The 24,511-nt window shown below is 37.8% G+C and overlaps 1 protein-coding gene across 4 annotated transcripts; it reads left to right on the top strand.

The window, feature by feature from the left end:
• Positions 1-5,963: 5,963 nt before the first annotated feature.
• cdc7 (cell division cycle 7 homolog (S. cerevisiae)) lies at positions 5,964-24,511 on the top strand. 4 transcript variants are annotated; one of them, XM_042109460.1, is made up of 11 exons: positions 5,964-6,351; positions 10,248-10,334; positions 11,713-11,848; positions 11,983-12,076; positions 13,528-13,670; positions 17,542-17,608; positions 20,546-20,641; positions 21,547-21,725; positions 21,899-21,981; positions 22,116-22,265; positions 23,905-24,511. In XM_042109460.1, exons 1-11 carry the CDS (start codon positions 6,273-6,275, stop codon positions 24,219-24,221), a joined length of 1,431 nt encoding a protein of 476 aa, XP_041965394.1. In that variant the 5' UTR covers positions 5,964-6,272; the 3' UTR covers positions 24,222-24,511. The 4 variants fall into 4 exon arrangements, with proteins under 4 accessions (XP_041965394.1, XP_041965384.1, XP_041965376.1 ...); XM_042109450.1 differs by having other exon boundaries at positions 17,542-17,674; XM_042109442.1 differs by having other exon boundaries at positions 17,542-17,794.

Genomic DNA, 24,511 nt, shown 5'->3' with positions numbered 1-24,511 from the left:
GTTAGGTTCCCGTAAGAAGAATGTTTAGCATGTCCGGTTGAAGGGAAGCTAACGCACTGAAGGGAGATAACCGTACGGAACCAGCACGGAAACTCGTGGACAAAGCTATGTTGCCTACAATAGCATTGTATGTTAAGGTAAAGCATAAAGGCAAGTAAACCTAATGAAAAACTTTAGTTTTACCGTTAGGTAGTCTAACGATAATCATTTCAGAGGTTTTCGATGGATTGACCGTAGGTCAGAAAAGTGGAAAGAAGATTAGCTTCAAGGCTAGAAGCTATAATTTTTTTGTTTTGTTTTACCATGACTGTTTTTGAAGATGATCATGTGTGGTAGTTTCAACATTAACACGACTTAATATCACTTGTGAGGATGATATTAATAATAATACATAAATAAATGTTTAACTTTGATGACTGAAGGCAAAGGAAGTGTGAGAAGAATTTCTGTGTATCTATCATATGAGTTACAAGATTCAGTTCGATGGCTAACGTCACGAAGTTAAGTGCGAGTCTGCGCAGTACTGGGGGGACCAACTGAAAAATGACTCGGTGCCACGGAGTCTGTTCGTCCATTTCTTTTACTGTCTATGGTTTCATCAGGTCCCTTTCCACAGGTGTATACAATCAAGCACCTAGATTATGAATGCATTGGTGCTTTATTAATACTCCTGTGGAAAGGGACCTTATGAAAGCCATGAATAGGCTACTGTTAGGAAATGGACCATACGACTAAAGTCTTGTTAAAACACACTAAGTTGAGCTATAATGTTTGTGTTGTCAACATAGGCTACAATGTTTACTTGGCCTACTCATTTCTGCATTGTTCTGGTCTATAAATTAAAGTGTAGCCTGGCCCGAGAATCAAGCTTTCCAGTTGTAGTACATTGTAATCTGTAGGAAAAAATGTGGCTGACAGACCTAGCAAGCTGTTCAAGTTGGTTCATAGCAGTTGGTTATCAAGATACTTAGTATCAGAATGATCCGTCCTTACTCATATGATTATCAACAGCAACAACAAACCCATTGCCTGCAAAGTTTTCTAAGCTGTTAACGTTTTATATGTAAAAAAATATGATTAGCTATCAACTATCCTTAAACTGAAAACAATGAAACACAGAATTCTGCTTTGTTTAATACTATAGGCTAGTATTTAAGCTTAACTACCAGTAGCTTGATACTCTACCTATTTTTATTGTCCTAGAATTGTTGAGAGAATTGTTTAAAGCTTAAACTGTTTACGATGTTAGTCGTTAGGTTAAAAGTGTGTCAGCCTAATGTAATGTAACAACTTCACTTAAATAAATGAGTTGTATTGAACAGTTGTACAATTGCAGACATTCCTTGTATTGTTTTAGTATAACTGTTAAACTTGTTTGCTTTTGTCTTTTAGGTTCCAGACCAGACCAGTGGTGATGACCGTGTATGACATTACGTGTGTGCCTGTCTGTGTGCACACCTGTCAACCAATCTCTGACAATGTTGCTAGCAACATACCTACTAACATACATTCTTACAAACATGTGACCATATCTCAACATATCTGTGCACGTACCATTTAACCATACTGAGACTTCTCCGAGATCTACACTGAGACATTGTAACTTGTATACTTGTGAATCATTCATACCTCTGAATCATACCGGTGCTGTAAGATCTCTCTTTTTAGACCTGAGCTGTGCTGTGTGAAAAATAAGATTCTAACCTAAGTTCTGTCTAAAACTGATCTGATCTGAAGGGCTGACTCTTTTATTCTTCAGTGTATATATCACCATCAAATTTGACCGAACACCATTAACTGAGGCCTCTAGCTGTTGCTGCCAGTTCAGATTTACCACTGATAAATAGATCTGTCTTAGGATAATATGATTGGCATAATCAAGTTCTGTATATATACAAAACTGTGATTTTTTTTTTGCTTCAAGCTTACATTGGTAAGTGTTCATTAGTGTATTCTGAGTATCATTCTGCTGTATTAAAACAAAGATTGTTGATCAATATTGAATTGACAATTTATTTTTACTGACTGTCATATACTCATATAAGCTAACATCTAACCAAGTAAGTGGTTTTCAAGAATACTGTAAGACTATGTAATCTGAATAATCATACTGTAAGTAATATAATGTTATACACAGCAGCTTTTTTGCATTTACATGCAATGGTAATTCCCTGGAATTGCATTTTCTAGTTCTTATTATTCTTCTTCTAACGCAGCTAATGCAGCTTCAACCATTTAACGTATAAACTTCATTCAAACTATGTTACGTAGGTCTTATTTAGGACATGTAGGCTTTGTATTTTTCATCTTTGTAACTTTTATACTTTTTAAACTATTATTATTAACTTTTAAAAAATCACATCACAATGGACTAATTAACTTAATTTGCACCTGTATCAACTTCCAACTGCTCATCTAGGCCCCATCAAAGAATCAGTTCAACTGATTGCACCTGTATCAACTGCTTTCTGTTGAACTAGGCCAACTCTCTCTCTGTGTCTCTCCATTCTACAAGGATACAGTATAAGGCACATTTCATCCAACTTTCTATCCATTCATCCTCTTCAAACCATTCACTCATCCACCCATTAAACTATCCATCAACATCCATTAAACAATCTGCCTATCAACATCCATTCAACTTTCTGTCTATCAACATCCATTACACTATCTACATTTTTTAAACTATATACTCTGTCTCAGGCGTTCATAATAATAATAATAATAATAATCTTTATTTATATAGCACTTTTCAAAACAAAGTTACAAAGTGCTGTACAATATCAACATAAATGAAAATGCAAATAAGACATAATAATATAACAATCAAATAATATATACTAATTCAATTAGAACTTAACATAAATTTGAAAAAGGAAAATAAACTTACACTGAAATAAAACTTACTGAAATAAAACTTAGGATACTGAAATAAAACTTACTGAAATAAAACTTGGCATTAAGCATACAATATGGCTCTATTAAGACTGCCGTTAAGCAATTAGAATCCTAGGCCAGGTGGCCAGGCTATATTAAACCTCATCTACCTAGTTCAGTCATTCCAACTATTAAACCTCATCTACCTAGCAAATAATTTAACCTTTTAAACTATCCACCTATTTAACTGTTCAGTCATTCCAACTATATTAAACCTTATCTACCTAGTTCAGTCATTCCAACTATATTAAACCTCATCTACCTAGCAAATAAGTTAACCTTTTACACTATCCACCTATTTAACTGTTCAGTCATTCCAACTATATTAAATCTCATCTACCTAGCAAATAATTTAACCATTTAAACTATCCACCTATTTAACTGTCCAGTCATTCCAACTATATTAAACCTCATCTACCTAGCAAATAATTTAACCTTTTAAACTATCCACCTATCTGTTCAGTCATTCCAACTATATTAAACCTCATCTACCTAGTTCAGTCATTTCAACTATATTAAACCTCATCATGTTGGTTGCCAATTAGCACATCATCTGTTTTAACAATATATTTCACACCATATGTTTTGCATTTTCATGCACTAGTAATTCCCTGGAATTGCGTTTTCTAGTTCTTCTTCTAACGCATTTAATGCAGCTTCAACCGTTTAACGTAGAAACTTCATTCAAACTATGTTACGTAGGTCTTACTTAGGACATGTGGGCTTTGTATTTTTCATCTTTGTAACTTTTATACGTTTTAAACTATTAATTAAAAACTATCAAAATTTCCCCATTGACTTAACATTGCCCTTTATGACATCACAGCAATTAGAATCTTCTGCCAGGTGGCCAGGCCACCTGGATTGTTAGCATGTGAGTTAGCATAATTAGCATAACTACTAAAAATGATAAGCTAAGTTAGCTAAGTCACAAGGTTAGCATAGTTAGCATTGTTAGCATACTTGTTAGCATAGTTATCATTTTTGACAAAACTATTAGAAAACATTAGCTAAGTTAGCTAAGTAACATGGTTAACATAGTTAGCATTGTTAGCATAACTGCTAAAAATGAATAGCTAAGTTAGCTAAGTCACATGGTTAGCATGGTAGCATTCTCAATATTTTAGCATAACTGCTATAAATTATTAGCTAAGTTAGCTAAGTCACATAGTTAGGATTGTTAACATAGTTAACAGCATTAGCATTATTAACATAAAAAAAAACAGATCAGACAGATCTTGATTTTTGACAATATAGTGATAGTGACCAGTCCAATCAACAAAGAAAAGCATACCTTGGAGGTAAAAATATGGGTCTAGGGACCTGAGTATTTCAATGAGACTTTTTCAGAGATATTGACAGTTTATGAGCTAAATATGACTATAATACTACATGGAAATGGACTTAAAATAAGAAGAACATATCAAAATTGGATTCCTTGTATCAAACAAAGTAGAGAAAATACATTATACAACAATTTAAGACTAAAGGAAGCTGAGATATAACCTTTTTTCTTTTCGGCGGGGGCCATTTTGGATTTTATGGATAACTGCCACTAGGGGGGCCACCCCAACTTGTATCCATGGATTTTTGAAAACCTTAGGCCTATACCTAACACCCTGCCAAAATTCAAAAACTTGTCCAGAAGTGCCCAATCTTCATGATTTTTCACATATTCCTTCCCAGCTATGAGAGATGTAAGCGATAATGTATTGTCCGCCGGTAATTATCAGAAATTATTATACGGCTCTTCACAATGCAAGTAGAATGCTCCATTGACTTGAATGGGATTTCTGAAAGTTCTAGCGGTCATTATTTCTTGGGAAAGGACCTCTGAAAACAAAAATGACCGCTGTCAATGGCAACGGAGTTTGTGCTTGGAACTTCATTTAAAAGTGAAAGCAGACGGTTGATCAGCTGTGTTCTAAAGAATGTTTGATTCAAGTTCAGCGTGTGTTGCAAACTCGACGAAACCACGACGAAACGGTAACAAATAAGTGTAAAGAGACATATGATGGAGTTTATTTTTTCGTTTTGGCAAGTAGCCGTATAATAAGCGGGATAATGTATAGAACGCCGGTCATCATGGGAAAATAAGTCCTTTCAGGGCGAAACAAGACCCCTCTGCTGGCGCGTCAGGGTCCGGTTCGCCCTATCGGGACTTATTTTCCCCATAATGACCGGCGTTATATACATTATCCCTTACATAAGTCCCGACAGGGAGAACAGAACCCCGACGCACAGCGGAGGGGTTTTGCTTCGACCTTCAATGAAATTCCATTTCAGTAAGCGAACGGAATTCTTGCAGAGGGATATGAAAGACGTTAATCAACCCGTTACCATTGACAGCGGTGATTTATATACTTTGCCGGTGATTTATGTAAGGGAAAATAAATTAAGGTAACAATTTGCAAGTTGAGCCAGTGTATTATTTTTTACAGTGCAGTTTGAAATGGCACAATTTCTCCAGCAGAGGGGGAAATCCGGCCAAGTTTCCCTTTAAAGGATAATTCCGGTATTTAGCACTTTGAGTCCCTTTTCTGGGATTTTCTGGGATTCCCATTGAGTCCCTCAATATCAACAAATCAGGATGTAGGCTATGAATCTGATTGAATTTAGTATTGGCCATCCCCAAAATGAACTAGAACAAATTAAAAAATCCCCCCCCCCCAACATATACGACAATAAGTGGGGGGCTCTTAATACATCTGGGCCCAGGGGCCCGAAAGTTCATAATCCGCCCATGTTTGTACTTGTTTGCTCATAAGTGATATCATCAAATAGGCTAACACTCTGATACCCATGCAGAAAAATGATAATGACCATGACAACGACGGGCCAAGGTCTTGATCCAACAAATCCGGCCCACTAGAGTTTGACACCCCTGATCTAGAACCAATCAATTTCTGATCTGTGATCTATACTCCTATCCAGCAGATGTCAGTAATGCATTATTCTGTTCTACTTTTTTAGATGCACTTGCCAACTTGTCCCCGGAAGTTATTCAACTAAGTTTTAGCGCGAAAAGCTGAACGACCTATGGCTGTACACAAGCAGAGACATTTAAACGGGCTCTGACACATAGCGAATCTGTGTTTGCTAACCCTACGTTTACGGTGTGTTTGAGTAACACTTTGTAGTTATTCGGCCAGTTAATCAAGAAGATGTTAGATGTTCTCATTTAAACATGAGATCACTCAGCAATTGTTTTTAGAGCAATACATACCACGTCAACACGTTTATCACTGTGACTGAAAGAAGCCTGTGCCTTAAGTCATAAGTATCAAGGCTAATCTAGGTTAATCAAAGTTAGGTTAAAATAATACTTCCTCCTCATGGAAGAACAGCTGAACACTGACGTCGATCGTTTGGAGCCTAAATATGGACTTTCTGGAGGTAAACGACAACTTTCAAGTGAGTGGCACGTGAATGTTTTTTGTATGCAACTTTTAAAAAAATCATTACGCATTTGTACCTATTAAGTATCTGTTATGTCTTGAATGAGGCGCCCCTAGACCATAAGCCTTTTAGTGCCAACCTATTCATGACTGGCATGTACTTTTTCTGGTAACGTTACATGAAATGTTTACACACACCAGTGGCGTTTGCTGCTCTTGGGAATAGGCGAAGCTCATTATAAAAACACAAACATTATTCTTTAGCAGATCTGATATTCACGCAAAATAATCATAATAATCGTGATTATTCTTCAGACAATAATCGTACCACTAAAATCTCTAATCATGACATGCACAATGACAAACAGGAGTGCAACGTTACTGCAGACTTCTTTTACCGTCTATGACTTCAACATGGCTATGTTTACGATTAGAAATGTCAAGCAAATTTCGCATACGTAGGCTATTGTAGCCCATGAAAAGAGGTTTAAAATAAAAGTTAAAATTCACTGAAGGACTATAGCCTACATTGATTGTGAATTGTCATGTCACACAGGTTGATCTCTGTTGTCCTCCATTTTTTGGGGGGGCAAAATGCCGAGGAAAATTTTGCTGCAGCCTGCGGGAAGGTGGAGCCCAGCCCACATCCAAAACAGCCTAGCCTGGCGAGCCAGACCCACATTAAAATGTAGGGTCTGGGCACTCGCCGTTCGCAGTGCTCAGTCCGAGGGGCGGGTAATCATTTGTCTTTCAAATTCCCTCTGCACGCAATAGGACGCAATAGGATAAATTGTTTTCAAGTAGCAGGGAATTCAAGCCAAACCGTTGCAACTCTGCCATCAATCATTATGTTAAGCCCACCAAACGACTCTATACACGATTTCAATGCCTGATTAAGTTTCGATTTCTGGAGCTCACAAGCCAACGGAGAGTTGCTAGACTAGCCCTGCGCTAGGGGTGCGTCTAGATTTCTAGGCTAAAGTCAGCCATGTTTTTTTTTTATTTTATTTTTTTTATTACATCAAGCAGTTTAAAATCGCTGGCGGTGAGCGGGAGGCAGAGAGAGAGCCGTGACTTGCGACGAGCGAGCTGCAACATAAACCAGAAATTTACTGCAAAACACATTCTATTGTGTATTCAACACGTAAATTGTGGATTCAAACCAGTGCAACAACTCGCAACAGCACCAACGTTCCCATAAGAACGCCGATGTCACACTACTCGTCAGATATGAACTAGCTAGCTGGCTAGCTAGCCAGCAAAATGAACCACCCAGATGGCAAGAGGCTGGCAGCGGCCCACCGGTTTCATAGTTCGCTGTCCGGTGGCGACTTTTCTGACTCGTTTTGAATCGCCTTTGACTACTTCCGAGTGGCTGCCTATGGGCATGCACAAACATGTCTTTAAAACGTCCGTTTTCAAAACTGTGCAACTCACCGAGTGGTTAGTGGTGTTCGTTGATGTTCCAAAACAAGTAGCATAGCATGTTTCTGTTGTTTTATTTGGTATTTTGTAAAATCCCATTGATTTCTGTTGGAAGACACATTGCACATTGATATTACTGCACCACCGGAAACTGAAACTGGGGCTGTTTACGTTTGGTTGTAGTCTTTCCGCGAGACCTTCTTTTACTGTCTAAGCTTATGCTTCAGGCTCAAATATTGAGCTGAAGTTTATAAGTGGTTGTGTGGTATCTGAAAAAAAAAAAAAGTTCCACAATAGCAAATAACACGGCTGGAAATCATACATTGCGTCGATATTTGTTTTTAATAATCAACTAACACCACTAACCACTCGGTGAGTTGCACAATTTTGAAAACTAACGTTAAGGGTTGTTTTAAGGACATGTTTGTGCATGCCTATAGGCAGCCACTCTGAAGCAGTAAAGTCGATTCAAAAACGTGTCAGAGAAGTCGAGACAGGACCAATTGTCAATTTCGGTGTCCACCACTAGTTCATCCAGAACAAACCAGAAAAGGGACTTAAAGTGCTAAATACCGGAACTATCCTTAAATAATTTAACAATTTAAGCTATCCAACTATTTAACAGTTCACCCATTGCAACTGTTAGTTGTCATCAACTGTGACTCCCACCAACTGTTTCCTCTTCCCTCAACTTTTTCAAAATAAAAGTCCTCACTACAATAATTCCCTATTAAATAATTTAACCATTTAAACTACTTAAAGGTAAACTATGCAGTATTGGCAATTTCCTTACTGTTTTTTTTTTCTTTTCGGTTTTTGCTTCTTTTTCGCTGGCTCTGTCATGACTAATGTCTGAGAAACTCCATCGCTACCTTTTTCTAGCCGGTGCCTGGCGTGTTATGTGTATTTGAATGCAGTAAAGCAATTCGTTACACTCGTTATACTTCCTGACACTGAGGCCGTCGGCCTGCTGGCCCACAGTTGCAAGGGTGTTTTTTCCGCTCACAGGCGCTAGGGGGAAGTGAGACGGCCACCGTTCAACCCGAAAAAAGTCATAACCATTCCAATGACTCTGAAGCTGTTAAATAAAGGTAAATTAAGCTAAAAAAACTTGCATATTAAGCTAAAAAAAAACTGCATAGTTTACCTTTAACTATTCAGCCATTGCAACTGTCAGTTGTCATCAATTATGACTCCCGCCAACTGTTTCCTCAGCCCGCAACTGTTTCCAAATAAAAGTTTGTTTTGCATTTTATGCACTGGTAATTTCCTCAATTACATTTTCTAGTTTAATTATGTAAACTACTCAACTATTTACCTGTTCAGCCATTCCAACTGTCAGATGTCATCAGCTATGTCTTGCATTTTCATGCACTGGTAATTCCTCGGAATTACATTTTCTAGTTTATTTATTATTTATGAAAAATGAGGAGGGAGTCAGTCTGTCAGTTTAGGCCAATCTGTCTGGGAGTGATTAGTCCAGCATTTCTTAACCATTTAGTAGAATAGTATAGTTACCTTCTGCTGGCTTTCAGGTGCCACACTGCTTATTTCAGTCTTGCACCGCAGACAGCAAAAAATATAAACTTATTGATCTGTGTTGAACGTGTTTACTCCACTTTACTACACCAGCTTCCCTCTTCCAGTTTAGTCAATCTGTGATTTTGAGGACTGATTCAGAAAATGAAAAAACTAGGCTACTTGTATCCGTATTTGGTTTTGGAAACGGATATAGAAAAAAACAAGTGTTTGTTTGTATTTTTTTGAATGATACACAGATTATGCATGCATTCCTTTAGTAGGGTGAATTGCCTTAATATGGGACACTGCCTGACATGGGACACCTAGTGAGGTTTTAATGTGCTGTAATATATACTACAGTAGTCCGAAATGCAAAAATGTGCCACTTGAGGGCAATTCACCATGTGATGATATGAACATAATTAAGTAAAGAGTTTGTTTGGCCAGACCGTGTTCTTACTTTTTATACTAGCGGGATAAGGGTCCATTCACATTTTTGTGTGGTCAGAACATGTTGGTTGCATGCATTAGCTGTTGTGATCAATGTTAATCACAAAATCCGCATTATTTGCTAGGGAAGACCATTGTGCGCAGACTGCGGTTGCAGATTTATGCCTGCTCTTTTTTTATCATTGGCTACCCATATCTCCTTGGGCAAGTGTGTTAGCAATAGCGGTGGAAAACAGCGCCTTCTGATCTGATTATGTACAGTCAAGATTTCCTAGAATTCCAAGAATCAGTGACAAACACTGGTTGCAAGAAAGACAGTGAAATGGCAATGACTTTTGCAATGTCAGTTTTTCGATTATCTATGCAGATGCAACTTAACGCTCATCCACGGCGGTTATAGCTAAACCTTCATGTTGTAGCTTTAAATGTTCATGTCCATGTTGCTTGTGCAGTAGGAAACAGTGCTTTGTCACAGGCTACAGCTATAACAAAGTGGCTTATTACCTTTTTTCACAGGGGAAGTGGAGATGGACATTGCTCAGTTAAATCATGATGTGCCACAGCTTTCAGAAGTTTTCTCCATTGTAGACAAAATTGGTGAAGGTGAGTGTGCACTTTTCAGTATCAGTCTGCTTCATCTCTGCAAATGATATAACTAGTGACCGTCCAGACCAGTCCCCACACAGCAGATCTTGGATTTTATGGGTTAGACATTAGAGATGAGCCGATCCAATACTCAAGATCGGTATCGGTCCGATATTGGCCAAAATAACTTGATTGGATATTACTAATCCGACCCATTCCGCTAAAAGCTGTTATCATAATTAACCTATACTTGGAAGGACACGACATAGAGAGATGCTATGCTATGAGCAGCATATAAGCTTAGTAATATTGTAAAGACTTACAGCATGCATCCAGGCAAATGTATTGACCGCATAGTTGTTTTAATAGACAATATCGGATTGGTATCGGTATCAGCAGATAGTCAAGGTTGTCATATCAATAAAGTATCTATCTATCTATCTATCTATCTATCTATCTATATTGTCGGCATTGTGCATTAGTAAGTGGTATTGTGCCATCCCTGTTAGATATCCTGTTAATCTGTTGGGTCATTACATTAACTTTAGGCCCAACTTTAGGCTATTATCATTTCACAGATATGATATGGATGACTCTAAGTATTGTAGACTGTTTCCACATGAAAATCATGCTTAAGTCTTAGGTACAGTGTTTCCCCTGGAATTTTCTCCCACAGCGCTGTTATTGGCAGAAAGTTAGTAACTGAGCTAAGCTAGGAGGATCCAGGGGCCAATTTTGAAAAATACCAGTAGGCACGGCCGAAGTGCCCTTGAGCAAGGCACCTAACCCCTCACTGCTCCCGGAGCGCTGCTGTTGTTGCAGGCAGCTCACTGCGCCGGGATTAGTGTGTGCTTCACCTCACTGTGTGTTTACTGTGTGCTGAGTGTGTTTCACTAATTCACAGATTGGGATAAATGCAAAGACCAAACTTCCCTCACAGGATCAAAAGAGTGTATATATACTATGTTTATATGAAACCAAAAAAATGAAAAACATATTTTTTATAGCAATCAGGCCTAATAATGTAACACAATTAATTGCTTAATGCAGGGATGGGCAAACGTTTTGGTTCAAGGGCCACATTGGGTTTTGAAAATTGGCCGAAAATTGGTCCTAAAAGTTACAAATAGTTCACCTTTGACGTTACATTTTTTTCATAATGGGGGGTTGCTTAGCTACCTGCCTTAGCTAAGTCAGGAAGATGTCTACTTATCTAATATGTATAACAACATGTACAGTACACAATTTCAACCTTGCATGTTTTAACCTTCACTACTTCGGAGGTAAAAAGCATGATATTGTGAACAATGCCTTATGCAGCAGTCATCTCTTCTGCCATACATGTAGTCCATGTGATAAGAATTGAGGATTTTTTTTTCTCACGTCTGTTTTCCAGGGACTTTCAGTTCAGTCTATCTGGCTGAGGATAAAATGTCATTAAGGCAAAGACGGAGGTTTGCTTTGAAGCATCTTATCCCCACCAGCCATCCAATCAGGGTAGCTGCTGAGCTACAGTGTCTGACTGTTGCAGGGTGAGTTTTTTTAACTAATATAATAGTTCCTTTTCAGATAAATTAACTTTAAGCTTTAAATTAGTTCATTCGTTTTTTATATCAGCATAGGACTTTTTTTCAGTTATAATCATTTATGATCTCGAATGTTTCAGTGGCCAAGAAAATGTCATGGCTGTGACTTACTGCTTTAGGAAGGACCATCATGTGATCATCGTTATGCCTTATGTGGAACATGAACCCTTTGTGGTAAATTGCTCCCTTCCCATCTTACAGTTAGTTTAGAATACTGCCATTGAATACTGCTATGAGACTGTAGTTTAATAGTCCTTTTGAAACCATTTACAGTCATCAATCCAAAGACTTCTGTATGATGTATGATTCTGCTCACCTGTGAAAAAATATGTTAAGATGCTTTCTGAAATAGTGACATGAAAGTTTTTCAATAACAAAATACAAAGTGCATTTCTGAGAAATTGCCAGAGATCCAGTTCTTTGCTGGATTTAGACATGAAAAATGCACTCTACCGTTATCCGAATTCTTATTACAGTGCATGAAAATGCACTGTACTGTTCTTCCCAAGCTTCTTATTATTCTTCCGCTGACTGCTTTTTCGGCGTGCAATTTCTCTTGAACCGTTTAACTTAGAAACTTAATTCCAACTTTGTAACGTAGGTCTTCTAAAGGACATAGCTGCTAAATGCTAAATGTGCAAAAATGTCAAATACCCTAGCAACAGCCTAGCAACCACTTATACAGTTACAACCTAGCAACCAATATAGCAACCAATGATATTAACCTAGCAACCAGCATAGCAACGGCCACAACTAAGTTAGTTAGTCTGTTGTTAGCAATTGTTACCAGATATAGCAATACCAGTTTGTAATGAAGCATTGTACAGTATTTTACACAAACAAACATCATAGTAACAAAGCGACAGATACAGGTTGGATACTGACTTGTGTCATTAAATCAGGTGTAGAAACAAAAGACAGAACTGCTAATAACCAGAGTATATCTACGGCTCTCGTGTACTGTTATGGGTGCAGCCGTCATGGAATTTCAAACTCGGGGCACTCTTGGTTCGAACGAGTCGGATTCAACTTCGGGGGGTGTTCCTTCTGCATCTAACCATTTTTCTCTGTCCTTCGTTAGTGGTAGTGTAATGTCCGGCTGGGGATAGCTTGCGAAAATCGGAGCTTACAATGCACAATCATTTTCTGTGCATATACCTGAATAAAACTCTCAATGGTCTGGCACCTTCATGTATCATCAGTTCTGTTTTTTTTAAATGCTTCTACGACCCCTTAGGTCCTCTATAGCAGATCTCCTAAACGTTCCCCAAACAAAACTGATGCCACCTTCCCTACCTCTCCACTGAAATCATGAAACTCTGCATGGCAGGCAATTCAAGGGGCTTTTAAAATAATAATAATAATAGCAATATTTTTATATTTATATAAATGTCCCATAGATTATATCTTTAGTTATATTTAGTTACAACTTGAATTCTGCTTTTGCTTAATTGTTAAAGCACTTTGAATTGCTTTCCATGTATGAGTGATGCTATACAGATAACGGAATAACAGAAGTTGTTACATTTATTTCGTTTTTGATGCAACTAGTTTGTTATTATCTGAAGCAAATTTAGTACACCAATGCCTTAAATAGTTGAAAATAACCTAATTTCTTTTTTTAGGACATTGTTGGTAACATGACTCTTCAGGAAGTGTGCCACTACATATTTAATCTCTTTATAGCGCTGAAGCACATCCATAAGTTTGGAATCATTCATCGTGACATCAAGCCAACAAACTTCCTTTACAATCGCTCCCAGAGAAAGTAAGTACCACAGTGCTTTGTAATGCTAGTTTTCGTATGAACCCTGAGCTTTGTCCACACCAGTGGTAATCAAACAGGGGTCCATGAGTGCAACAGCAAGGGGATCTGTGAAATAATTTTGGATTTAGATTTGTAGGAGCAGGATTATGGAGTGTGCATCTGTGTGTGTATGTGGGGGGAGGGGGGGGGGGGGGGGGTTCTATTCTATGTTTGGGTGAGGGGGCAGTGTTTCCCCTAGAATTCTTTCCAGCAGCGGTGCTGTTACGTACAGGCAGTTGTAATCAAGCCATAGTAGGGTGGTCTGGGGGCATGCCCCCCCTGGAAGAAATTGTTTAATATTTAAAAGTTTAAATGCATCAATCTGGTGCACTTTCAAAAGAAAAGGTTAGACTTGCTTATTTTTTGTATCTATGAATGCAAATATTTGTGCTGTAGCCTAAACTATTTTGTACTTCAGAATTTTAACCATACACGCACCAGGTGGAATAGTTCTGATACTGCAATACGTTCACAACTACAAAGCATATGCTTCACAGTTCAGAAATAGTCGGCTAAAGAAATAGTTTAGGCTACATTTCAACACTCCATGAAATTATGCAGAAGTGGTCATCTGTGTTGAGCTACTGTAGTTAATCTAATAATGTAATGGCCATCTATACTATGTCTTCCTATTTCAGGACAGTCTGGGATACCCATATTTTGGATTGAACTCAATACCCACATTTGCATTGAACTCAATTAACATCAAACCAGCTAATAGACTTAACAAAAAAAAAAAAAAAAAAACACACCATGCCAATCTCTAGGTATGGTGAAGGGTATGTGGTTATGTAGGGATATTTTAGTTCCAAAGGCCAAGGGAACTTTATCAGGATGCATAGTATCCTGGATCCATAAAATAAGTGGCCTTTCAAAATATAGAAAGAACTGAAAGAACATTTATTTACTTTTCACTTCACTTTTAAGAAAGAACATTTATTTATTTACGATACATTCTTCATTCACTAAAATTGGTGTTCGGGTTAGATTTTTAATCTTTTTTTTTAATTAAGGCATTAAGATCAATTTCTAACAGATTATTTTATATTCTTCTTTTTAGTCAACTTTAGCATCGGTTCAAATACTTATTCTCCCCACTGTATATAGTCTTATTGTTTCCATAGCAGCATGCAATGATTGCTTATTTAAAATATACATTAGCCTAGATTCTAGGCCAACTGTACTTGCGTATACAAGGAATTTGGTCTCTGCATTTATCCCATCTGTGAATTCGTGAACACACAGTGAACACACAGTGAGGTAAAGCACACACTAACCCGGAGCAGTGAGCTGCCTTGCTACAGTGGTGCTCGGGGAGCAGTGAGGGGTTTGGTGCCTTGCTCAAGGGCACTTCAGAGCACTACAGTTCCCACAGGTCGGGGATCGAACCGGCAACCCTTCAGTTCCAAGCCCAAAGCCCTAACCAGTAGGCTGTGACTGCCCCCGAATACATTATTTCATTGTAGTCAGGGATGGGCAGTATTTCTAATACATGTATTTAAAATACGTATTTCAAATACAAAATACTATTTTGTAATTTGTATTTTATTGAGAATGAAAATGTCTTCGTATTTTGTATCAAAATACTTCAGTGTTGTGTGTTTTTATATTTTCATCCCATTTTTTGTATTATAAATTTGTCTATGTTCTCTGAGCTGTGAAATATTTCAGTGCTATGGTAACTTGACAAGATACCTCAAACAAGGACATTTTCAATTTTGCACATTTTAAATAAGAAATGATTGATACTGTCATAATAAGTGGCTTAACTGATTGGATGGTATTAATGTGACAACCTGATTTTTTTTTTTTTTTTTTTTTTTTTTTTCTTTTTACTTTTTTTTATTTTATTTACATTGATAGAGGTTGTGCACACACCAGTTTCAGGTGTATACAAAATTATTCATCTGTGATGAAATGCTACCTAACTTACATTTCTAAATAAGTCATCCATTTGGATTGTTTGTCTTTGAATTATTGTCACTGATTCATAGTGGGCAATCTATTACGCCAACTGGCTGGGAAGTGCCACAGTTGTGGAGTCGGCATTCCTGTTGCTGTAAAACGGTACATCTCTAAACTCAAACAGTAGACTAACAGTCAATAAAAGTGGACTGTCAGAGCAGATACTAAAAGCCATGCCGAGTGTCCTGTTCGCCCTTAAACTTTCCATCACATTTGGTGCCTCTGACTAGCCACATAGCCTGGCTAACGCCAGACCTCATCTCATTGAGTTTGGGTCTGGGAACTACACATTAATTTTCTCGTATTTGAGACGTGGTTTACGAATGCTCAGAGCCATTTATTGGGTGCTATGAATGTCTATCAAATGCGTCTGTACGTAGCTCATAACCGCTTCAGTGCGTCATCATTGTCTTGCTGTCCCCCCTCCGTTCTGATTGGTTTCTTTGTTGAGGTGAAAATCGGGTCCATGGAATCCATCCAATCGTAAATGTGTTAGTTATGTACTTTAAAGAACATTTTGAGCGATCTCATAGCCTACATTCAATGTTGCAATATTATCAGAAGGCCCTATGTGCAATTGGCTTTTGAGCAGGATCTTACAAGAACATTTCAAAATGAATGGTAAGACACAGTGATGATGAGATTTTGCACTCCGCTGTAGCCTAGGCCTCATAATAGTGGTGAGTCTGTTATAGCCTGCTTGTATTGTAGCCTATGCAACTATTCTATTTAACACTGTGTGTTAGTCTATAGGCTATGACCACTATGTCCTTGCCCTATTTTCCCCCATGATCATATTGTTTCAGTTATCCAAAAGGCTCGAAGGATGCTCTTTATTATATGGCAATTTTGGAAAAATAACTAATAAAAGTGAGGTGAGGTGCCAACCCACTGGCACCGACCCTGGCAGAGGTTTATATTGGGATGTCTAACATGAGGGGTCAGCATATCTAATCTGTTCACTGATTATGGAAGGAGTCTCTTGCTTTTAGATGTTTTTCCAGGTAGGGAAGGGATGGACGAAAAAGGCTTTTAGAAAAAAGTATTTTGTCGTATTTTGAAAATACAAAAATACAGTATTTTATTTTGATACATTTATTGGCTGCTGTATTTTGTAGTTTATTTTGATACATTTTTAAGGTGAGTATTTGGTATTTTATTTGGAAATGCATTTTGTGCCTATCCCTGATTGTAGTGCGCAGGGTAGAGCACGCATTCTCTCCCTGCACCACTCTCCCTCAAGCAGGTTAGCTTCAGCCCGCACCACTTGTGCAAGGACTCTTCATGCAGCCTACAACTGGCGCAGTGTAGCCTAGACAACTTTGTAAAGTTAACTTGAATGCATCAATTTTGAACAAAGTTAGTATAGCGTACTTATCACAACGTTGTCAATTGTGTTGTCAATCGCAAATAACTTTTAAGAAATAATCTGTAGCCTAAGGTAGGCTACTGCAAAAAACATTGGGTACTAGTGACTAATCAGCCAACCACTCAGTCTCAAACTGAACTGAATGTGTGGTGTGTTTTATCTACAATTTAGGTGACAGTAACTGTAATCAAATCCTTACAGAAACAGTGCTTGGGCCTCAATAATCCTTACAGAAACAATCAGGCTTTGCACCTTTAATAAGAAAAGCAGAAACACTTGCCTTTGCAGCTTTGCTTTATTGTGAAGGCAAAAGTTTTGTTTGTTAAGTACTTGAAGTGGAGGTATATATGACATAAGCATACTGAAATGTTGTGTCTGAAATATACTGGTCGTGACTTTTTTTTTTTTTTTTTTTAAGGCATAAGCCAAATTTGGATCATAGGGCTTTAATCATAATTTCAACTAATGTGTTTTTTGTTTTTTTGTCTGCTTGTCTAGGTACGCATTAGTTGATTTTGGCCTAGCTCAGGGCACACCAGACACACAGATTGAGCTGCTGAAGGAGGTGATCTCCAAAGCACAGAAGGGTGGTAGAACCACTGGGGAACCTGAGCACTCAAGGGGAAAATCGGTACCTGCAACAGCACCAGTCACCTTATCACAAAAGTTTCTTTTTCCATCAAGCACTAAACCACCAGCTGAAAAAAAACCTTGCACGATCTACACATCTGCAGATGCCAAACCTAGCAAGGTGTTCACACATGGGTTTTGTTCTGTCATGATTAGGATATTGCAAATGTTTTTTTTTTTTTTTTTTTTATTGTTCATCAGGGTTGTGCAAAACTCAGAATTGAATGAAGAATGACTCCTAAATTTGCATTTACATTAAATTACATTTATTCATTTAGCAAACTTTTAATCCAAAGTAACTTATATACAGCGGGGGAAATAAGTATTGCACACATCAACATTTTGTTTAGTAAGTATACTTCCAATTAGGCTATTTGAATTAAATTTTCATTTGATATTAGTATTAACTCAGATAATCCACCCATATAAAAAAAATCCAAACATTAAAGTCCAAAGTAGTTATGTGTAATAAAGTGAAATGACACATAATTTGTAATGACTACTTCAAGGCATTTCCTGTATGACGAAACTAATCCGTCGCAGTATTCAGGTGTGATTTTGGCCCATTCTTTTAAACAGATAGTCTTTTAATTTTGAAGATTCCAGGGGTCTCTCTTGTGAATCCTGATCTTTAGTTAACTTCCAAAACTGTTCAATTGGATTTAAGTCAGGGCCTTGGGCAGGCCATTTCCTTTCTCTGAAACCAATTGAGAGTTTCCTTTGCTGAATGCTTTGGGTCACTGCTGGATGGTCTAGCCATGTCTCATCCTCATCAACTGTATGATGTCTGCCAGTACCATGAGATGAAAAACAGCCCCACACCATGATGCCTTCACCTCCAAACCTCACTGTTGGTATGGTATTTGTAGGGTGATGCACAGTGCCATTTCTCCTCCAAATATGGTGTGTAGTAGTATGACATCCAAAAAGTTCAATTTTGCCGTCACCTGACCAGAATACATTCTCTCAGTATTTCATAGGCTTGTCCAAATGTTGTGTAGCAAACCTTCAACAAGCTTCGACATGTTTTTCTTCAGTAATAGTCATGCAGGGTGAGCGTGCATAGAGGCCATGGCGGTGGAGTGCATTACCTATAATTTTCTCTAACAATTGTACCTGCTGCCTCCCAAGTCTTTCTGGAGCTTTCTCCGGCTCTTGGGCTACTCTTCTGACTATCTGGTCAGAAATGTTGTGAGGTGATCCTGTGCATGCCAGGTTGATGATACAGTGATGTTCCTTCCACTTGCATGTAATGGCTCCAATACTGCTTACTGCGTGATTCTGAAGTTTTGAAATTCATCTGTAAACAGTTCCATTGATGATTTGCAACAATAAGGTTGCAAAGGTCTTGGGAGAGCTCTTTGCATTTACCCATCATGAAGTGTTTCTTGTGTGACACCTTGGTAACGAAAACCCTTTTTAGAGCCCATCAATATGTACCAACCCAATTTATATTAATTTGCACAGATAGGAGGGATAATTACTCTAACTAATATATTCCAGCTTGTTCCTTGCCGTTCCTTGCCTTTTGTATACTGCTTTTTCTTATCATGTAAAATACTTTTCCCCTGTGCCATTCCACTTTTCTACTTTTTTTTATAATTCTACTTATGGACATTAATGCTTGGATTTTTTTTATATGTGTGCATTACCTAAGTTCATACGAATAGCCTCACTGGAAGTATACTTACTGAAAAAAATGTTGACTCGTTCAATACTTATGTCCTCCTGCTCTGTCAATTAAATTACAAGGGATTACATTGTCCCCAAAAGCTGGGAATCGAACCCACAACTTTTCAGGCTACTGCATGCTAGCCCAGCTCCTTAACCACTACGCTACCACCACCCACTTCAATTCTTGAATTTGAATTGAGGTTAAAAACCGGCTCTAGACTTATAATATTTAGAATTTGAATTGAAGGAAATGGTGTAGTGTTTAACAAAGCTTTACAATATGTCAGATATGATTGCATTACATATTTTAGAAATAATATTAGTTTTAACTACTTGCACTTGGACTTGAACACTCCTTGTCTTTCAGAGGATACTGATCCTTTGGTTTATTGGAGGGACCAAACTAAAACATTTTTCCTAGCTCAATTCCTAGCTCAACTTGCATATTAACTATGCCATACCAGCTTCCTCTGCACCTGTCGAGTCTTTAATGTTACAGGAAGATATTCCAACCAGAATGGTGCAAACTCTATGATACAACATTTGAGGATCTATTGAGAATTAGATGCAACAGTGTTGCTCAGTGAGTTTTTGTATTGAAATAAATGATAACTGCATTTACTATGACAACTTGGAGGGAGTGTTTTTTTTCTTCAAGAATTTGATATCTATATTTTGGAGCAAAATGTATGCGGGTTGGGGAGTGACTGGTTACATTTATGTTACAATTATGTTCTCCAATTACAAAATAATTACAATTACATTTAGTTGCATTACTGAGTGAAAATGTGTAATTAAGTTAGTTACTAATAAAAAGTAACAAGTTACATTACTTTGATAAAGTAATCCAAATAAAGTAATCCAGACCACATTTATAATGAGTAACCGTCCCAACACTGAATGTATGTGAGATTCCGCAGTCTTTCTGTTGTTTGACTGTGGAATTTCTTTGAATTGTCATGAATTTAATTCCATTTCCTGTCATTCCAATTCCAATGCAAATTCAACTTCCTGTGGGGCGGAGCCAAGCCAATTCAATTCAAATTCCGATTTATAAATTGAATAGAGACCAATTCTGAATGTTGCGCAAGCCTGCTAATCATAAGACTTTATCATATTTCTTTCAGCAGCTAATTGATTTCACTGTGCAAATCTTTTTCAAAATGGGTCATGTGAATAATATAATTTTTTTTCTCAGGAGTTAATGACCCCCTGTAAAGTGACACGGTCTGTGTTTGGAGAAAGAAACATGAATAGCATTAATCCAGCCAATATATTAGACACAGGAGTGGAGGTATGTTTCCTCGACAATTATTTGTTCAAGGGATGATATTCCACCATTTGGGGAATTATACTCATTTTCCATGTCCCCCCTAAGTTAAACAATTGATTTTTTTACCTTTATCCAGTTCATCCAGCCATTCTCTGAGTCTGGTGATATCAGTTTTAGCTGCAGCCTAGCATAGATCATTGAATCTGATTAGACCATTAGCTCTCGCCTGCTAGCATCATGTTAAAAAGTGACTAAGATTTCCGGTAATTTTCCATTTAAAACTTGTCCTCAAGTCAGAAAGTGTAGTAAGACCAACGGAAAATAAAATGTGGCGATTTTCTAGGCTGATTTGACATGGAACTATACTCTCATTCCAGTGTAATAATCAAGGAACACCATGGGCACAGCAGCACAATGATATTATGCAGCACCAGAAAATAGTCTCCGTAGGCTAACTTCCAGCATAAAGGTTGAGCTGCAGCAGACGAATTGGTTAGTGACTGGATTATTACGCCTGAATGAGAGTATAGTTCCATGTCAAATCGGCCTAGAAAATCGCCAGGTTTCATTTTCCTTTGGTCTTATTACACTTTCTAACTTGAGGAGACAAGTTTTAAATAGGAAAATTACAGGAAATCTTAGTCACTTTTTAACATGATGCTAGCAGGCGGGATGCTAATGGTCAATGGTCTAATCCGATTCAATGATCTATGCTAGACTGGAGCTAAAAGTGGTATCGCCAGACTCCGAGAACGGCTGGATGAACTGGAGAAAGGTAAAAAATTGTTTAACTCAAGGGGAGGTGGAAAATAAGTAATTCCCTAAATGGTGGAATATCCCTTTAACTGCAATACGTCTCTTGTAATATTCTTTTTCAACAATGCAGAAAGAAGTTTGTCTAAGCTTTTTGTGTTTGCTCTGTTTAGGTTATACGATCTGTGAATACAAAAGACATTGCTGCTAGAAAGATGTTGCAATCCAAGTATCAGTCTGCCACAGTGAAGGTGCAAGTCAGTGGCCAGAAGCACAGAGACTTGGCTCTTGATTCAACCCTCACCTGCAGCTGTTTCTTGACAGACCGTGTCTGCAACATTTGTCTCTCCAGGTCAGATCCTGGATCAACCACAACACTGAAATCCTCCAACAAAACAATTGTATATGTATATATATTATGTAGCTGTAATGTTAGCCAATTCAGTCTATTTGTTGTACCCATTTGTTTAACTGTGTACGGCATGCTTAATCTCTTTTACGTTTTTTTCCACCTCCCCACCACAGGAAACAACAGGTTGCCCCGAGAGCTGGAACACCTGGGTTTAGAGCTCCTGAGGTGTTGATTAAGTGTCAGAAACAAGGAACAGGTATAATTCATCATGTTGCCATCACATTGTGGATATTTGGAGTTACATCTACAATGCCTAATGTGCTCTTAGTGACTGGTTCATAAAATGAATGACTGAAATATTTCACGTGATACTTTTTTTCCCCTCTACAGCCATTGATGTATGGGCTGCTGGTGTGATCCTTCTCTCTCTCTTAAGTGGTAGATACCCATTCTTTAAAGCAAGTGATGACCTTATAGCCCTAACACAGATAATGACAATACGTGGATCCAGGGAAACCATACAGACTGCAAGAGAGTTAGGTATGTTTGTTTACCTTTTGGCTCTTTTTGCTTTTCTGCTATTACATATAGCATATATTGTTATGTTGACCCCTCATGTCTTTCGGTACATTCACTACATAGTTTTTTTGAGAGCTTGATGGGCTTAAACACACTCCCTTTTCCACTCACACAAACTTGAGTTATAAGACAAAAATTGCACCTTTTTCTCTCTTTTTATATATATATATAAAAAAATAAATGAGCCACACCAACACTTTACTATACGCTATTCTGTTCACTTTCTGTTGTGTTGCTACTGTGCATGCAGGACAGGCCAATTGTTCTGTCCATCATTGGTGGTATAGGCTTAGTAACATTTTCATCACATTTGAACATAAGTGATATTACATTTCTATACCATTACATCTCAGATGCACTTACCATACACGTCCCTTTCCTTCTTCGAAACACTTGACTAGTATTTAAATGTATTTATTTATTTATTTATCTATCTAGGTATTTATTGTTACCTAAGGTCTCCTCTGCACTGTAGCTTGGATGTTATTCCTCATTTAGTAATGCCGGCCTTACACCATACGATTTTCAAGCGATTTCACAGTCGGTGACTAAATTTCCAAAGTCGGAATGAAGTCATGGGAGTTTTACTGGAGTCCGGTGCGGTCCCGTCAACTAGATCGTTTAGCGTAAGGTGCCAATCATAGGGGTTTTAAGGCAGTCCGAGTCAGTTTTTTTCTAGTCTTGGCGTTGATATTTCCGTAAGTCTTTTAGTTGAGGCTCATACAAATAGTGACGAACAATATAAAAACCAATAGTTCTCTAACATAAAACAGGAAGGGGCAAAGTAGGTGACAACTGTAGCCTATATGATTTTTTGTTATTTTGTTTCATATAAATTATTAGTTGGCTATTCCATGTGACAGAACTGTATATCGGTTAGGGATGTCACATATGATACAATACTGCAGAAACATGAAAATATGACTGATGAGTAGGCCATCGTTTGAGTTCCTGTTTATATCTAGTGCACGGTGGCAAAATCCCTAGTTGTTGCAAAATCGTAGTCTGACTAGTATGCTACTTAAACTCTATGACTTGTCTTTAGATGTGAGAGGGTCTGAGACTAGCCTTTCAAAAGATCTTTACACTGAAAGACTTAAAAAAAAGATTTGGAAAAGATGGCATTTGGCACATGGCAAAATCGTAAGTGTTATACTAAATGGCATGTATATGTTTAACACATCCAACTGAACCTACAGTACTTATTGAGCAACAAGCCCCAATAGGCCATAGTTTAATTATATTAATACTGTTGTTGGGCCAAGTGGTAATGCTGCAAAGGTAAATAAACTCAGCTGGTAAACTGGGTAAAGTAGTCAACAAGTATGTGTGACAGTGACACAAAAATTATAAATGAATTGAATGCCAAGTTATCCAGCTGGTCGAACTTGAGTGAGTTCACTGCAATGCATTAGTATACCCATCTGTGACATTAGGTAACATTAACAACTGCTACTACATGTATGTATACACATTCATATGTTTAAGTTTAAGATTTGGGTAATATGAGATTTTGTCTTTCAACCAAGGTTGACATCAAAGATGATGTGCAGAATGAATTTCATATAAGTTGTGTTGATGTGATTTCCTTAATACCCAGGGAAGGAAGTAGTGTGCAGCCATGAGCTTCCACGACTTGACTTGAGGAGACTTTGTGAGATGATGCGAAGAACACAGCCTGGCCAAGAGGAGACCGTTTTGACTGAAATACAGACCACATGTCAATCCTGCAGTCCTATAAAAAACAACCTGGACAAGACTAGTATGCACACTGAACAAAACTGGGATAGAGTTCCAGATGAGGCATACGATCTCCTAGACAGACTGCTTGACCTGAATCCAGACACAAGAATTAAGGCTAGCATGGCCTTACAGCACCCTCTGTTTAAAGACCTGAATGTAACAAATGGCGTCTAAGGAGTAAATCTGCCACACAGCAGGAACTCTGAGCAAGAGTACATGAAATGTGCTCAGGCTGCTCCCCTTCATAAAGCATAACTAGTTGATGTTGTTTTATTGTACCAATTATTATTTAATCGTAACACCGGTCACAATTGATGGAGTTCCACCCCTACTTCCACTAGATTTCTCAAGAATGCGTAACTGCTTGAAACAGTCGTCTTAACTGAAATGAATGCTACTGTCTGCAAAATTCTGACTCATGTTTATGATATTGTTATGGATAATAAAATTTGAAATGCTGGAAA

This window comes from Alosa sapidissima, chromosome 1 (assembly GCF_018492685.1).
Source record: "Alosa sapidissima isolate fAloSap1 chromosome 1, fAloSap1.pri, whole genome shotgun sequence".
Lineage (NCBI taxonomy): Eukaryota > Metazoa > Chordata > Actinopteri > Clupeiformes > Clupeidae > Alosa > Alosa sapidissima.
This window is presented reverse-complemented; position numbering and strand designations above follow the sequence as displayed.